The sequence below is a fragment of the Marmota monax genome, unplaced genomic scaffold (genome assembly GCF_021218885.2).
Source record: "Marmota monax isolate L192 unplaced genomic scaffold, Marmota_monax_Labrador192_F-V1.1 WCK01_AAM20220418_F8-fsc00045, whole genome shotgun sequence".
Taxonomy (NCBI): Eukaryota; Metazoa; Chordata; class Mammalia; order Rodentia; family Sciuridae; genus Marmota; species Marmota monax.
In genome coordinates this window covers 3157204-3174911 of record NW_026692132.1, presented here as the reverse complement: position 1 = coordinate 3174911, position 17708 = coordinate 3157204, and the positions used below count along the sequence as shown (strand labels likewise).

The 17708-nt window shown below is 38.9% G+C and overlaps 1 protein-coding gene across 2 annotated transcripts in view; it reads left to right on the top strand.

Annotated features, from left to right (window-relative positions):
• Positions 1 to 2382: 2382 nt before the first annotated feature.
• The window catches only part of Pou2af2 (POU class 2 homeobox associating factor 2), a 40657-nt gene continuing 25331 nt past the window's right edge, over positions 2383 to 17708 (top strand). Inside the window, exons 1-3 of one of the 2 annotated variants that reach the window (XM_046466152.1) lie at positions 2383 to 2545; positions 5131 to 5251; positions 13822 to 13928. In XM_046466152.1, coding sequence (XP_046322108.1) covers positions 5242 to 5251; positions 13822 to 13928 — 117 coding nt within the window. In that variant the 5' untranslated portion in view covers positions 2383 to 2545; positions 5131 to 5241. Of the gene's footprint in view, positions 2546 to 4694; positions 5252 to 13821; positions 13929 to 17708 lie in introns of both variants that reach the window. The other variant, XM_046466143.1, reaches the window with a different exon arrangement.

Here is a 17708-nt window from a genome sequence, read left to right as displayed (position 1 = left end):
AGGGAAATGTGCTAGAGTCGGGTGGGAATGGTCCAGCCTTTACCCGCAGAACCACCATTCCAGCTCACCTGGCCTTTCCCTCATTCCTAACAACCACTTTCATGCCTAGATTCTGGGGGAGATCTTAGAGAATTGACTGACTCCAATAAGAAGTGTGAGGATCTAAAACCTGCCTCAGGCCCTATACACTGCTCAGAAAAGAAACTTATCATCTCCTCAGGCCCAAAAAGGTACTCAAGTCCTCCTGAAGGGGACAGTGGGTATCACAGAATGGTGTAGCCCAGTGAATAAAATAACTGCATACCTCAAAGTTTCACTAGCTCATGATTACAGATTTTTTTCTCTCCTATGGCAATGGATCAATATACCCCAAATTATGTCCTTCATCAAAGCAGTGCCCAAAATGTTGCCCCAATGCCACCAAACAAAATGCTAAGATCAATGTAATCATTTGTCCCTTGGTGGTGATTTATTCTGATCCAGCAAATCTAGAACTAAATTTTCTCCCAGCCACACTAAGGGATATCAGCTATCTGATCTCCAGTGTGAAGGCCATCTCTCATCTGCATTTTATTCTCCAAGTGAGCTTCCATAAATATGCCCAAATGTCATGATATTTGCAAAACAGCTGTTTCCAGATTCAAGGGAAAGTCTGTGGTCATGAAACTGGCCACATGTAGAAGGATCCAGATGGCTAAATAACCAGGAAACTCCAATACAAATCCAAAGGAGGTCTCTCTAAATAATAATTCAATAACTCACTGACTTGGAGTCACCATTCTGGCACCTTCCCTACAGTTCAGCAATATAATCTATTGGCTATATTCTTCAGCCTGAGCCCTTTGACACTTTTCAAATGAAACATTCCAATGGTCCAACCAATGAGCATCCCTAACTGCTCCCTCCCATCCCCTCTAGATCCTGGGGAATAGGATGGCCTTAGAACAAAGGCAGAGTAGGGGAAATGAAGGGACTTTGGTTACCACCTTGGTGTGTCTGTTCCAGGGCCTGTGCTCCACACCTTCACCTCCACCACATCTGCCTCCCTGATAGTTTGTTAATGATGCCACCACCAAGTTGTCAGGAGATACCTTAACCTCCACAGCAGGGTCCCAGCCCTGGAATTAATAAGGAGGTAGACACAGAGGCACTGTGGTCGGGAGTATCAGACGAAGACACATACTAACCATGTCTGTACTCTGTGGATTATAGTTTATTCACCAAAACCCACATTTGTTTTCCCTCCTTCATAGTTGGCAGCCCCAGATCATCATCAGCCTTACTGTGGCCCAGCAACCTGCCTGAGCCAACCAGCAACTGAAGCAAACAGACAAATCTATCACCAACCCACATCCTTCCAGCAACAACATCCACTCAACTCTGTGAGAGAATTGTTTCCTTGAAATACGAAAACAACCTTCCTTTGGCTTTATTTTTAAATGTATTTAATCCTACGCAAGTAATACTGGAGCTCTAAATAAATGTGACATGTGTACCAGAGGATACTTTCAAGAACAAGCCAGTAATTATTGCAAATCAATTTCTCAGCTTTAATGTATTTCACCTCTTCTGATGACACTGAATATCTGAAATGCTTCTGCAGTGAATTGACATTTCTGCATTGAACTTCCTCTAGAAAAATCACAATGTCTTTGAGCTTCAGACTCTGGACAAACCTACTGGGAGATGGTTACAAGCTCTTCAGTGTTGTGTTTGGTTTGTAGCAAAAAAAAAAAAAAAAAAAAAAAAAAAAAAGGTCGTATTCATGGTAACATTTTTTTAACCATAAAAAATAATGGACTATCCTTTGCTAAGCTTCATCTTTTATATATTGCTGCTTATACCCAGAAATCATCATCTCTCATGGACTCTATGCACAGAGAAGAAAAAAATGAGAGACAGTCTTAGTTGGTATGAGGGATAGGTATGCAAATCACTGACAAGAACGGAAAGCCTAAGTACAGCTATTATATGTCAATAAAATATATGAGTAAATGACATTTTTAAAAATGGAAAATAGCATGAAATCAGTACCATTACAGAAATTCAAACAAGGACAAGTAGGAAATGGGCTGTTAAATCAATCTTGATGAATATACAAGCAAACTATGAGGAAAATGTGGCATTTGGGATGAATCTTGAAAGATACATAGAATTTAATCAAGACAAAGTGAGACAGAGTGCTTTAGTTTGAGAGAATACTATGAACAGAGACAGAGAGGGAAAAAGCCTGCAACTTACTGGTAAAACACTGACTAATTCATTGTAGTTGTAGCAGAGCCATCAACCTTTAATACTGAAGAATCACACAAGGGAGGGACTGGTTCAAAGTGCAGGTTATCAGGCATGATTGCCAGCATTCTAATTCAGTAAGTCCAGGAAGGACTGAATTTTATCAGCTTCAGAAGTGACTATGAGGCAGGTGGATCAAGATCCACTTTGAGAAATCCGAGGCACAGGCTACTTGGAGGAAAGCAGTGACAGACAAGGTAGAAAGGCAGTATGGGGCCAGGTCATAGAAAGCCTTGAACGCCACGCTACAGAGGTTGGTCTTCATTTGATTGGTGATGGGGTGTTGTATCTGTGCTTTAAAATGGTTCTAATCTGCTTGAAAAGTTTAAAATGTTCCATCCTTTTTAAAAAGTAAAATGCTAAAAGGAATCTATAAGCTTGGGGAATTTACTGTAGAAAGTCAGTAGTTCCCTTAATGATTTCGTTAATTGAATGTAGAGGTGTTGGCTGGAAGTGTAAGTAGGAATGAGCTGGGGTGGCTGCTGGGGCACGCCTGCTTGAAAAAGGATAAAAACCACTGTGGTCACAGGATCAACATGGACATGCCTTTCCCAACAGAAATGGGTGTTAGAAACTGAGAAATTGGGATAATTTTGTTTGGGAGTGTTATTTTTTTTTCTTTGGGATTTTTGCTTTGAAATGTAGGAACACACGGGGTATATTCTATAAAGAAGAGTCTTGAGAAGCAGTTAAACTTTCAGGTTCCAGGACCCCTTTACTCTTCTATAAATTATAGACCCCGAAAACTTTGTTCCTCCATATATTTATTATATTATAAATTAATATTGTTTAATAGTATTTGTTCATTTAATATAGCAATAATAAAGCTTGACCTATTAGTATAAATAACCATTGTTTTTTTTAAGAAAAAACAACTCTATTGTCCAAACTCCAAAAATAAAATTAATTAGAAAAAAGTAGGTTTTGTTTTGCATATTTAATGTCCAGCTTCATATATAACAGCTGGATTCTCACATCTGCTTCTCCTTTCAATTTGTTGAGATATCACATGCATCCATGAAAAAATGGACGATAAAGGGCAAATCATTCATTAATTGTATTATTAAATGGGACAAATCATTTATTGACTTTATCATGAAAATAGTTTGGACTTTGCAATATCAGTCTGCAGGACCCAAGGATATCTAGGACATACTCTGAATGCACTACATTCACTGTCTCAAATGATACAATCAAGCTTAACGATCACTAGTTGATGCCCATGTGAGGCTCTGAAATACAAGTGTTATACAAATCCAGAGGAACCAGGAAGGCACCTGGTTCTAGCTCTGTTTAGAATCAGGAGAAGCCAAAATGATGTGGGTTTTTTTTTGTTTGTTTGTTTTTTATTTATTTTTTTTATTGGTTGTTCAAAACATTACAAAGCTCTTGACATATCATATTTCATACATTAGATTCAAGTGGGTTATGAATTCCCATTTTTACCCCAAATACAGATTGCAGAATCACATCGATTACACATCCACATTTTTACATAATGCCATATTAGTAACTGTTGTATTCTGCTACCTAAAATGATGTTAAGCAGTAACTCTAGGTAGTTAAAGATGAATGAGGGAAATGTCAGAAAGCACCCAAAATTTGTTTTCTTTAAATTTTGCTCTAAAGGAATTCATGGCACTAACTATGCATCATAATGACTCTTTTTTAAAAACTGAGAAAGTTTGTTTTAAAAGGTAGTTATCCAAATCTTACTTCAAAAGATTTGGAACTTTGCCAGGAGGGGCAGGACAAAGATATTTTTAACCAGCTACACAAATGATTCTGCTTTTCTGCAGAGTACAGGAACCTCTAGCTCCTATATTTGTTTCATAAATCATAAAAAGGCAATGTAATTGTATTTGTGACATTAGTTTTGACTTCTGTTTTCATTGGTTCTTTTTAACTATACATGACAATAGAATTCATTTTGACATAATTATAAAAGCATTTTTATAATTTGTTCTAATTCTGTCCCCAGTACATCCACTTCTCCTTCCTTCCTCCCACTGTTCCCTTCCCTCTATTCTATTAGTCTTTCTGCTATTTACTCATAGTTGTATTTTTTTAATCAGCATCTTGTCGATGAACATGATGGTGGGATTCACTGTGGCATATTCATATATGTACACAGGAATATTAGGTCAGTGTCATTCCTATCCCATCTCTCCTCTCTCCCTTTCATTCCCCTTTGTCTACCCCACTGATCATTCTTCTACTGACTTCTGTTTCTTTTTTTTTATTTGTTCTCATTAGCTATACATGACAGCAGAATGCATTTCGATCATTGTACATAAATGGAACACAACTTTTCATTTCTCTTGTTGTACATGATGTAGAGTCATACTGTATATGCAGTCACACAAGTACCTAGGGTAACAATGTTCATCTCATTCCACCAGACTTCTGTTTCTAAATGAAGACGACTTCCTAGGATTTTATCTACAAGTGAAAACCACCCAGCTTTTAAAAATAATGTACCCATAATTTAAGTCTTGAGGATAGTCCCTACCGAGAAACATGGACTTTTTCATACAAGCATCCTGTTTTTTAAAAATATAACCCTAAATTAAAGGGATGAAAAAATGCCACTGCTTTCATGAAACAAATAATGGATGCCTTGTTTTCATAATAAACATTTAAGAGAGCTTGTTCCTAATGGAAACTATTGTTACTGATTAAAAATCTTCTTGGGGAGGAAAAAAGTACCTTCATATACAATCTCCATTGGGGATGCAAATTGGACAGAAACATACACCAAAGGATTTGCATTTAATCAAATCCAAAGCAAGTCATTTCAGAAGCATCTCCACTGAGTACAGAAGGCTTTTCCACTAGGATCAGGCTGAGCTCTCCAGGGGATCAGGATCCCTTACCAAGGAGTGGACACCATTTGCAGAGGCCCTGTACTGCTGCTTCTAAGAAGGAAATTCACCAAAATCATCCAGAATGGAGAGTGGTAAGTCAAGGTCAATTGTTACAATTTTTTTAAAATTTAATAATTCTAATTTTTATTTTTGACATCACAAAATTATAACACAAAGCAAAGGTAAAGAAGAAATAGCACTAATTTTGACTAGAACATATAAAAATACTGACCAGAAACCAACTATTTAGAACTCTTGGTAACATGTTAACAATTCTAGACACATTTAATTATTAATTATTAGATGTAATTTTGCTGTATTGAATTTAGGTATGTACTCTGAAAGATCGATTTAACTAACATTATTTTTATAAAATTATTATCTGAATATTAATGCATTATTCTCTACAATTGTGAAATTTTATGTTAAATGAAACAACTTCTGTTAAGTCCTCAATTATGAAGTCCAGAAATACCTTTATTCAGGCATCTTGCTTTCAGCTCTTAAGGCTAGGATGAAAGGCAATACACTAACACATGATAAGTAAGAGATTCTCATTTCCTGGATTCAAACTACATACAGATCTTCATCCTGAAGATACGAGTATTAGTGTCAATATAGAGAATAAAACCCCACCTGTTCAGGAATAAATTTGAGATATAAACTTTAGCATTTAAAATGTTAATAAATAATGACAGATAAAATATTTCAAAAATGCTTTGTAAGCTATCTTGAAAAAATATTTTTTAAAATCACAGATCTTCTTATCAAAAAGATAAGGAGATAGTTAGAAAATCACCTATCTTCTGCAACATGGAATTGGTTACTGGCAGTAGTGCTGTTTTGTGATCCAACTATGAGCCTTACAAGGTGGGAATGGAGGGGATGTCAGGAGAGACTGTGGATAGCAATAGTGTCGGCAAACCAAACTTCACCTAAATCCTAATATATTGACTAATTTGGCCTTCCATCCTTAAAATTTTCAGTCTTTCTGATTTCATAAGCAGTATGCATTATTTTCTATTTAATAATTTGAACATTTAATTAGTGGACAAATTTGGAGACTATGTTGCCTCTCCTTGTATCTCCTTGGAGGTTTCCCACAGTAAAACTAATATATTCTCTTCCTAGATCAGAAGTAGAATACAAACAATAGCTTCTAGCATGCCCGGCACTAGTACTATTTACTCCCGGGCAGACATCTGCCTTCCCCTCAGTGAGAGGGCTCCATCCTCAGCAAGGCAAGCCTGTTGGGGTGGAAAGAGAGGTCCCCAAAGGATAAGAGGGGTAGCTTAGCCAGACAGTGACCCAACATACCATATTGCCACTGCATTTTCTGGAACCTCATTGTTGGCCCTTTCCTGACAGGCAGAGAATGGAACAAAGATGCAGAATATCCAACAATAACCCATCATTCGGATTTTTACTCTGTTCTGTCTTGATTGACAATGTGCCTCCATGCCAAAGTCACGAGGGATGATAGTTCAGAGACATCATCTACTATCTTCATTGTCCAGTTGCAGAACTCAAAATAGAAATGCTTCTTTTCTAAAGTAACTTTCTTTTTTATTTGTGTTTGTTTCACGTGCTCTCTTTATTTCCTTACCTTCTGTCACAAGCTTAGACTCTCTAATGAATTTCAAAGTAAAAAATGCCCTCCACAAAAATGTCATCAGAAATGTAGAATTAGAATGAATTTCAAATATGGAAAGTGGACTTACCATTTAATCACTAAGAATGGTTTAGGAATCACCTGCATTTTAATTATTAAATCAATTTCAGAATATACCAGTGTGATTTGATACAAAAAAATGTTTAATTTTCAAAATAATATTAAAGTGATAGCTGCATTAAATCTATTATGGACTAAACTCTCCATCAAAAAAGGGGGAAGAATAAGGATGTCACAAGGCTAAAACAATTTGCTGGGCTGGGGGCATAGATCAGTGGTAGAGCACTTGCCTAGCAGGCTCAAGACCTAGGTTTGATCCCCAGCATTGCAAAAAATAAAATATTTTTTTCTAATAAAAATAAAAAAACATTCTGCTGTATGAACATAATTGCAATCATACAGTGCCAAATTTTTATTCCAAATTCTAAAGGAAAAATTGATTGCTATTGATAAATTTGCTTGTGCTTTCTCTCCGGAAACACTTGTCTTTGTTTTCTTAACAACTAATCTGAATGCAAGTTTGTATCTAGAGGATTTGAATAAAAACTCTTAAGCTCTCCTGGTTTATGCAGGTGTGGATTCTTTAAATAGACACATGCACAGAAAAAAAATGTTTGAGACTAGGAATACTGGCAATATTTTTTGAACTCTATATATCATGTCTGTCTTAAAAAAAAATAGAAAAGGAGATTCAGAAATTTCCCAGAACTCAAAAATCATGAAAAATACTCCAGATGGGATTTTAAATAATTTGTTCAGGCTCCATGCTTTGTCAAAGTCAATTTCCCTTCTGAGCTGTTGTAAAGTGTAGGTGTTGGCCTTCCTGGACCACAGCATGGGAGCATCGTTTTAGCCATGTTCCCATGAAACCCCCAAAGAAAGGACATCTCCACCTTTGTCTTATGAAAGTATTCTTTCCCAAGTTCTAAGCCCATGGCCTTTCTTGCCTTCACTTTCCTCAATTTCTCTAAGGCATTTTGTATATACTACAAGCACTTATTGAGAACCTGGGTGTCAGATGCATAACAGAACTGGTGGTAACCCACTTGCTCTCTGATCCTTCTTCCTTCATTCCCTTGATGTTTCTGCTCTGGTACACAGTGACCTTTTGGGCCTTGCCCCTTCCCCCACCCTGCACCCCTCCCACAGTGGCCCTTCTCCGTCCCTTCCTTCCCCTGGGCTCAGAACTGCAGCCATTTCCCAATGCTCTGTACTTGAACTGTACTCTTCTATTGCAAAGTCCACCTTGGAAAACTTTATTTTCATTGCTTTAATTCTCATAGTTTTTAAGATGTTTCTTGGATGTAGAGTTCTAGCCCAGGTTCTAGTTTTAGGTACGGGATATTTTTAATTTAATTTGATTATGTCACCACAACCTCAAAGTCAACATAGTCAAAATTGAATTCTTCTTTCCCTATCAGAATCAACACTCTACTCTGCCTTCTTAGATTTCTCCTCTTAATCATGGTGTTGTTTTATTGTGTGTGTGTGTTGTTGTTTTTGTTGTTGTTTTTCTCTTAAATCTGCCCTTTCCCTGTCACATCCAGGTTTGAGGCTAGCCTCTGTTTGTAATTTCTTACTCCCTCCACTTCTTCATCTTTAGCCATTCTAGGATCTACGCTCAGATCCATCTTTCAAAAAATTTTTCAACTCTTCCAAAAAATATGATACACAATATTCTTATGTTGAAAAAAATCTAATTGTTTCCATCACCTATGACATAAAGCATAATCATGCCCTAACTGCATGAAGGACAGCGCTTCCATGATATTGTGTCACCTAGTGACATCATAGTCATTTTAAATTGTATAAGTACACTCTCTGGTGTTTGCACAATGATGAAATCACCTAACGACACATTTCTCAGAACACGTTCCAGTCTCTAAGCAATGTATGACTACATATATTTATATAGTCAGGTTTTTAAGATCTTCAGCACCTCATTATCAACAGCAACAACAAAATGCTTTCAACAGATGTTTACTGGAAAGCTGCGTGGAACTTAAGAGTCTTGCAAGGAGCAAACAATAAATCTCTACATACAAAAATTTTACAGAACTTTATAAAGTGGCAAGTGCTACATGGGAATAAGTAGTGCAGGATAAGGGGGATCAAGCAAATTTTATGAGGAAGGTGCAAACTGAAATATGTTCTCATTGAGAAGCTGACATTTGAGCCAAGACTTGAAGGAGGAAAGAATAGTTAGCCATGTGGATAAAAGGAGGAAGAATATTCTAGCTGGTAGACGTGGCCAGTGCAAAGTCTCAAGGCAAAAGTGCTTGGTACATTTCAGAAAACTGGCTACAGTACAATGGGCAAAGAGTAGAACCTTGGGAAACGAGAACAGAGGTATAAGCATAGGGTCACATAGGACCATTTTAAGGACTGTGGCTTTTACTCTGAGTGAAATGAAGAACCACTGTAGGATTTTGAAAAGAGCAGTGACCAAATTGGACTTTCTTTTTTGAAAGGATCACTATGGCTGCTCTGTTGAAAGCAGACTGAACCAGGGGTGAAGGGTAGTACAGGAGGACCAGTAGAAGGCTCCTGCAATAATCTCCATTAAATGACAATAGAGAGAACCTGGATATTAGAGATGGAGGTGAAGATAAGTCAGCAGACTCTGGATCTATTGTGTAGGTGGCCCTATTGTGTATTCCCAAAAAAATGGTTGTGAAGTTGTAAAGGACTCCAGCCTTGAAATTGAGAAACTAAAAGGATGGAGTTGCCATCAACCGAGGTGGAGAGGACTTCAGGTAAAACCAAAATGAATGGGAAGAATGAAAGTTCAGATTTGGACATGTAGAATTTGAGATGTCTACGGACATGCAAATATAGGTGGATATCCAAGTCTCAAGTCCAGGTCAGAGCTGGGCTATCCATTTGAAGTTCATCTATGTCTACAAGAAGTTCTGATCTGGTTATTTGCCATCTTGTAAATTTCATTCCTCTATTAATTACTATGTAGTTATTTTTTAAACTTATTTAGAAGAGGCATATTTCCCCTAAGCTCTTTGGCATACACAGAAAGTATGAATCACTAATTCAGATTGAAGTCATCACTTAAAAAGCCTTTCAGAATAAAGGGAAGCCAAGACTGTCTGGGAACACACAAATGACCCAGCCTGGACCTCTTCTTCAACTCCGCCCCCTCCTCCTCCACAGGCCCAAGTCCACACCTACTATCAATCACTCAGATGTTCCCCTTCTTGCTCAACCAGAACTGCCTGAATTTAGAATTGCCCCCCGCCCAACACACTCTGCCACACACAGGAACCTCACTCATAAAGATATTCGTAGTTCTCAAACTTCAGAGAACACCATGGTTAGTTAAACCCATTCCTAAGGTTTCTAGGGTGCTTTGGGGTAGGACCTGAGAATCTACATTCCTACTAGGTTTCTAGCCAATGTTGATACTGAAGGTCTAGGAATCAAACTTTGAGAATCACCTGTGCTTATTCTTGATTTGACTCATCTATCTGGTTCTGACCCTTGCCTTCTTCCAACCTTGAGTGTCTGAGTTACTCTCCTCCTCCAGGCTGCTGCATGTATATTGGGGCTGTCTTAGTCCCTGGCAATACCATTCTTCCCCACTTACCACCTTATTTTAGTGTCAGAGGCTGAGGACCAATTTGTGTCCTTGATTCCACTATATGTCTTCCTCTTTGAAGTCTCCTTCTCTCATTTTTCCCCTTTTCCAAAATCTTAAGTCTTTCCCTCCATTCCATTCAAATATCCTCAATTCCCACTACTGATAAATACACAGAGTTATAAAGCATAAGCAAACCTCTCTGTGACAATGTAATTCCTTCCAACCATCACCCAATCTCTTGCTTCCCCTTCTCATTCAAACTTCAAGAAGTAGTCGTCTCTCTCTCTCCTGTTTCCACTTCCTCCCCTGAATTATTGCCTGGGTTCTAGCCACACACACTTCCAAAATCACTGTTGCTGAGGTCAACACCAGCCACTGGATTGAAAGCAATGGATGCTTTTCCATCTTTATCTTCCTAGACCACTTGTACTGGCATCCAATACTTTTCCTCCTTCCCCCCATCCCCTGGAAGTCTCTGCCTAAGTTCTACGTGCCTTATTCCCCCTGGCTTTTACTGGATCTTTTCCAACCATCTTCATGTGTCCTCTTCATAAGGCTTTCTTCTCCTCCTCTGACAGCCCTTCAAATAGAAGTGCTCCCCAGATTTCCATCTTGAATCATTCAGTACCGAGCTTCCCAACCAACCTGTCAGAAATCAGTGCTCAGGGCCTTCCCTAGATGCTGATCCTCTCAGCCCTTGCGAGTACCCCAGCCTGTTATCCCAGAGTGCCAGACACATTACTGTTTTCTCCGTATGTCATCATGTGACTGTCACAGGCTCCCTCGGGGATTCCATCCTCCTCCCTGGTTTCAATTGTCATCAGTGTCATGATGACTCTGAAACTTACATCCTAGAGCCATAGTGGAAGCTTGAGAATCACCTGGAGTCTTCCCTCTCCTTTCTTTCCCATACCTACATAATTTTACACCTATCTGATCCTTGCCTGCTTATCTCAGACCCCAGAACCTCTTGCCTGAATTATTCCAGAATCCTCCTGACTGATCTCTATGAGTCTTTATGATTCTCAAATCTACCTTCCACACAGCTGCCAGAAGAGTCTATCCAAAATGCAAATGTAACTACACCACTCCCTGGCTTAAGAGCCTCCAGTGGCTCTTAATTGCCGACAGGATGAAGTCCAAGCTCCTGTATACCAGAAACACCATGGTTAGTTAAACCTTACTTTTTTCCCCAGCCTCACTTCCTCCCTCACACCTCTTTCTGTTCTGCAGTCCAGACCTTTACCCAGGCTGCCTGTACATCTGGAATGTTCTTGCCTTCTAGAGTCATCTAGAAGGTCAGGCCCCATTCCTAGGGTTTCACCTCCCCCAGGCCTTCTCTGTTAAGCCTCAGCTCAGAGGCTGTCCCAGTCCTCTCCCTGCTCCCCCAGGAAGCGGCGCAGTCTGTTTCTCAGAATATCTTAGCCTTATTTCTATTGTAGCATCACAATTATCTATAATATATTTCTCTTCCAATAGATACCATGTTCTTTTGTATTCTGTCAACACATAGAAAATAGTCAATAAATAACTGATAAATAAATGTAGCCTTAGGCTGTTCAAAAAAATAAATAAATAAGATACTCTCAATTCTAGAAGCAACATTTAGATTCCTTTGGAACAAACCTCTGGTCTTTGTGTTTTATGTTTGAGACTTATTTGAAAGGAGTACTTCAAGCCTCTTTAATTAAAACACAGACAGGGGCTGGGGATATAGCTCAGTGATAGAGTGCTTGCTTTTCATGCATAAGGCCCTGGGTTCAACCCCAGCACCACACACACACACACACACACACACACACACACACACACAAAAGACAGACATACCAAAATTAGGCCAAAGGACCCTTCAAATAATTTTGTTTTGTTTAAATCAGGTTGTATGTGGTTTTCTTTGAATTATGTTTTGGAACATAGATTTTTTCAACTCCTGCCCTCCTCCCCATTCCTCCACAGCCCCAAGTCCACACCTACCATCAATCATTTGGATATTCTCCTTCTTGCTCAACCAGGACTGCCTGGGTTTACAGGCCCAGAAACTTGGTAGTTTCCAAAGCATTTTCATATGCATATATTATTTTTTACTTACAAACCTCTGAATATAGCAAAAAAGAGATCATATCCATTTTAACAGGGGGAAAAATGAAACTGAAAAAATTGTGATTTTTTTTTTCCCCAAGTCAGTGACTAACATGTAGCTGTGTAAACCCTGACTCAGGCCATCAACTTCCCCCACCCATTGCACCACCCTGCCTCTGGTTATAACTTCAGTTATTTTGTTGTTGTTTGTTTTGTTTGTTTTTTTTCCCTTTCTTTCTTCCTCTCATTCTTTTTGTGATACAATTTTATTTGTATGTCAAGTATCTGTAAATTCAGATTAGAGAATATTTTTGGTTATGTGCTTCATACATTTATATACTAATAACTTCTGCCATATATGTTGATGCTAAATTCTGTCCCAGCTGACTTGGCTGGAAAGCCAGCCACACTTCAATTAAAAGGGATTGAAGCCATCCAACCTACTACAGAATACCAATTCAATAGGCAAAATGTATCTTGAAATGTGTCTAGTTCAATCACTAACTTGGTGTTTAAATGCTTTCTAAAACAGTTCAAACAGTTCTCCCGCCATTGCTTGATTATCCCCAGTGACACGGAGCTCACAATCCCTAGAAGGGACGTTGACAAATTTTAGAACCATGAAATAGGTTTTCTCTATATCTTCATGCAATTTCCTCTTGCTAAAAGTGAAATAGTCAATGTAAATTGCAAATCACTATGATATCTTCAGTAAGTGCATGTAGCAAGTGCTCAAAAATTATTTGTTAAGTGAACAAATAACTCTTCCCTTACTGTTGGCTAGTTTTAAAGCAGTAATTCCTCATGTCACCATATTTTTAAAAACAAAGCACACTCTTTTAGTGTAGTAAATAAATGACTTTCCTCTTAGGAATGATCATCCAGTTGACCTGCTCCTTCATCAGGTACCAAGATGTGGGACAGCCAAACAGCCTGTGACCTGAGTCATGCAAATCTAACTTCTTCTACATGTAATAAGAATCATTATTTCAATTTCTATCCAATCCCTTATCTGGTGATTAAAACCTAAGTTATCAATCTTGCTGGAGTAAATCTTGACAAATCAAAGTAGAAAAAAAGAGGACATTTTAAAGAGCTCTTGTGCAGAAGACACAGAGTGTTTCTTGTTTTACTTATACAGAGCCTGGGTGAGTTTCCATCAAGGACCAGAGTTTGGACTCTACTGAAGCCACTTCATATTCCAGATCTCTACTATTTGAATGGGAAAACGGCATCAAGATTATTAACCCTGAGTACATCCCTGGGAGGTTGACCTTACTACCCCATCTAGATCTGACTGACTATCCTCTTTGCTTAAGTCCCAGGAGATTACAGCAAACGAGTATACCAAGGCGTGAGAGTGAAGCACACGGTCAAAGATCTCCTGGCAGAAAAACGATCCAGACAGAGTGACTCCAGACTTAACGTGAGTCCCAGCTTGACACACACTGAAGCCTTAGGGTCCGGCCCATGATTGAGGGTGGCCATCTCCCCTCTCCCTTCCTCCACGCACCAATCTTCTGCTCCTGGGTCTGATATTCTCAAGAGCAAAGCTCTTATTTACCTGGAACACATTATAGAATGATGTTATTGTTGTGGGGTTTTTTCTTTTTTATTTCTCCTGAGATGAATGACCTTGGCCTGCAGAGCACACCCCCTTGACAGTCTCCTGACTCACCCAGATGTGCCAACATCTCCACTTTAGCATTCCCTCCTCCTGTTGCCCTGTTCATCCTATTGTACGCTGGTTTGGGGAAAGAATTTTTATATCTCTATTTATCTGTATTGATTATATGCCCTTAGAAATAGAATGCACACTCCCTCAGAGCTATATGTTTTGTAAATCACAGTGGAGTACAAGGAATATGAACATAGAGGGAATAATGGTCCTTCCAGGGACAAGCTGTATGACCCTGGGAAAGTCACTTGACTTCTCTGGACCCAACATGAAATGAATTAAACTCTAGGGTTCATTATAATGTAACAATCTCTAACTATTATTAACATCACAGCACATTTGTTAGCTACCAGCAGTGTTCCAAGAGTGATCTTATTGGCTGGTCACTTTAGCTGGTGGCAATGAAAAGATGATGTGTCCTCACTTTTTCATTTCCCCTAGTCATGAATTAACAAAGACTCAGTTTGTGGAAATAACACTGACCTTCCTTCATATGGCATTCTAAGTCCAACAGAGATAATTTAGAAAAATTTATCTTGGTACCATAAAAAAATCAGATTTTAAAATATTAGTACAAGGTACTTGTATTGCATTTATCACTTCACTCTAAACCTCTGTCATCTATATCTTCATAAATGTCTGAGCTCTGTGTCGAAAATATTTCGGTGGCTTCATCCAAATCTCCAAGACTAATTCAAGAATGGCAATAGTATTTGGCTATCAAGGTCTGTAAATAGCTACCTATTCTGCTAAGTGCCATACAATAACAAGAACATTGGGCATCTGTTGGGCATCTCCAGATAACCAGGAATAAATGAGGCCGCCATGTACAGGATCTAGTGCAGGGTCTGATGCACACTGGCACTGCATGTCTGCTGAAAGTGGGCACAGTGTTCAACATAGCTCCAAAAGCAAACTTCTGGAACACACTTCAAGTGAATCAACTCCAGCTCCAATTTCCTCATCCAAGAACATCCTGTATTGCTCATTTTCTGCTGTCCTCTTTTAAACCACCTCTCCTAGCTCCACAAATGGAACTTACCTGATACAGAGAAATCTGAACAATCAGTTCTTGTCTGATTCTTGTTTGGTGTTTCTCCTATGCCTGCTCAAAAGCATCTGGAGTGTATGCTAAAAATATCCTTCCAGCTTAGTTTCCTGGTGGGGAGGGGCAGGAGGAAACTCCGTCTACCCAACTTCAAGTGGAAGTAACTTGAGGGCTTGGCCATGGATACAGGCACAACAGACAAGGGAGTAACTGGATTGTGAAACCTGATACAAATCCCAGGCAAATTGTCAGTTATAAGGGTAGGAATCATGCCTTAGGATAAGACCCACCATTAAGAAGCAGACATTCTGTCTGCCTAGTGTGAGGGAAGAGGTGACCCACACCTTGCTGTCGTCATCAATACCGTGATGCAAATGACAAAGCACCACTCCAGAGTTCTATAGAAAGACATGTGATATAAGAGTCACAAAGATACACTGCATAGCCAAATGGTGGATAAAACTTTTCCCCTCTAAAATTTTACCTAATGTGATTTTTGTCCACGATCAGTGATAGTCATGTCACGAATTTTATGTTTTCTCTTTAGTTTTTTAAGTTTTTACTTTTTAAAAAATTAAATGATATAAGCATAATAATAAGTTATATTATTGTATTTTAAAATACAGATTCCTGGGCTTATCCCACGTCTACTAACAGAGTCATTAGGTGGGGGCCAGGGAGTAGTCTTTTTGTCATTTTTTATAGGCTTTAACATCACCATTTACAAACTTTACCACAGACCAAAGAGCAAATGTCCAAGCCTCACACCACATTCAAGGCTCCTCTCAGATAAGAACTGGATGAGCTATTGGTACTGCCCTAGTGACACTGAGTTATTGAGAGAGTAGGTTCAAGGAACATGGAGTACCAACATAGTCCCTGCCATTAAACCATAAATAACCTGGTGGAAAGGAAACATAAAAATATTTGTATTTAAAAAATACAAAATCATATAACCAAGCACTAGACTGAATGCTTAAGATCAAAGACCAGACTATAAAGCCATGTGACACAAAATCTGCAATAATTCTTATGTAAGGACAGAGACGGTGCCCCTCTTCATGCATCATCTCACTTCACAGACACACTAGCCTGTGAGGTTGATGTTTACAGTCCCATTTATAGATGAGTAAGCTGCCACCAAGAGAAGAGCAGTGACTGTTTCCAAGATGCCCAGTTAGCAAGCAGCACATTTTCTGGACTCCTAATTTCATATTTAAAAGAAAAGATCATGTGGACTAGCACAGAAGAAACTGCTACCTTCAAAAATAATAATAAAATGGATGAAAAAATATGATGCAGAAAGAAGTGAGACTAGAAAGTATAACAAGCTCTGACCACAGTAGCAACTAATTCTCCAGTGCTTAGCACATAGGTGTTACAAGCTCACCCTTTCCTGTGTTTTCTATTGTGTTACCCAATATCTCAGTGCTAGTATCTTACCATCAATAATCTTTTAAATTTGGGTCTCTAAATACAGAACAACCAAATGTGGGGTGATTTGCACTTACAGCATCTCACAGAGGTGACTGTGTTGTCTACCTGCTCGTGTCTTGTCCTCTACCCACTATTCTAGAATATCTGAAAATCTCAAGGAGGACACCACATTCAGTTATCATCTACTCTTCAGATTCATGTTGATCCTGAGATGTAATTTTTAAAAATTCAATGATTAGCTTTTATGGAACTGCATTGAAATAGTGTCATTAAAAAATGTTGGCAATAAGAAATCTGATTATATATTGTAGGTATTAGATGATGGTTCATTATTTTGCTGTGAAGTGTGCAGGAATCACAGAGCACCATGTTGTGGGTAAACACTGATGGGTTTCTGATAATATGGGTAACACTGAGACTACCTCCTCTTTTTCATACCATTGCACTAGGAGACAATGAGTCTAATATCTCAGTTCACATAGGGAAGCCATCCATGAGGCCAGCTCAAAACTTTGGCTGACAGAAGGTCTAGTGACCCAAGGCCCTATGAAGCAGCTTTACTGTATTGTGTTAGGCAAAAAGAAAGAGAAGAAAATGGGGAAAAAATCAAGAAGCCCATGTGAAATCCCTGGGACCTGTGAATATTGCCTCAAAGGGGAAAATTTGTGATTAAGACTTGCGCGGAGGCCACGGGGGAGTTTTGAAAGAGAGAAACACATGCAGAGAAGACATGAAAGAAGGTAAAGTGACTACTTCAGCAGAGATTGTGATGAGGCTACAAGTCAAGGAATCCCAGCAGCCACCAAAAGCCTGGCGAGGCAAGGAACAGATTCCCCTGGATCCCCTGTGGTGACACCCAGATTTTAGACTATGGTCCCCAGAACTAGAAGATAGATTCTGATGGATACAGCAGTCCCGGAAAACCAGTTCACACATATTATGAAAACTATGTCTGTCCCTGGGGACAAGTAGGCTCCAGGAAGGAATTATCCAATGCCCAAATCATTGCTCTTCTGTCTGTCACAACACTCTGACAAGTTTAC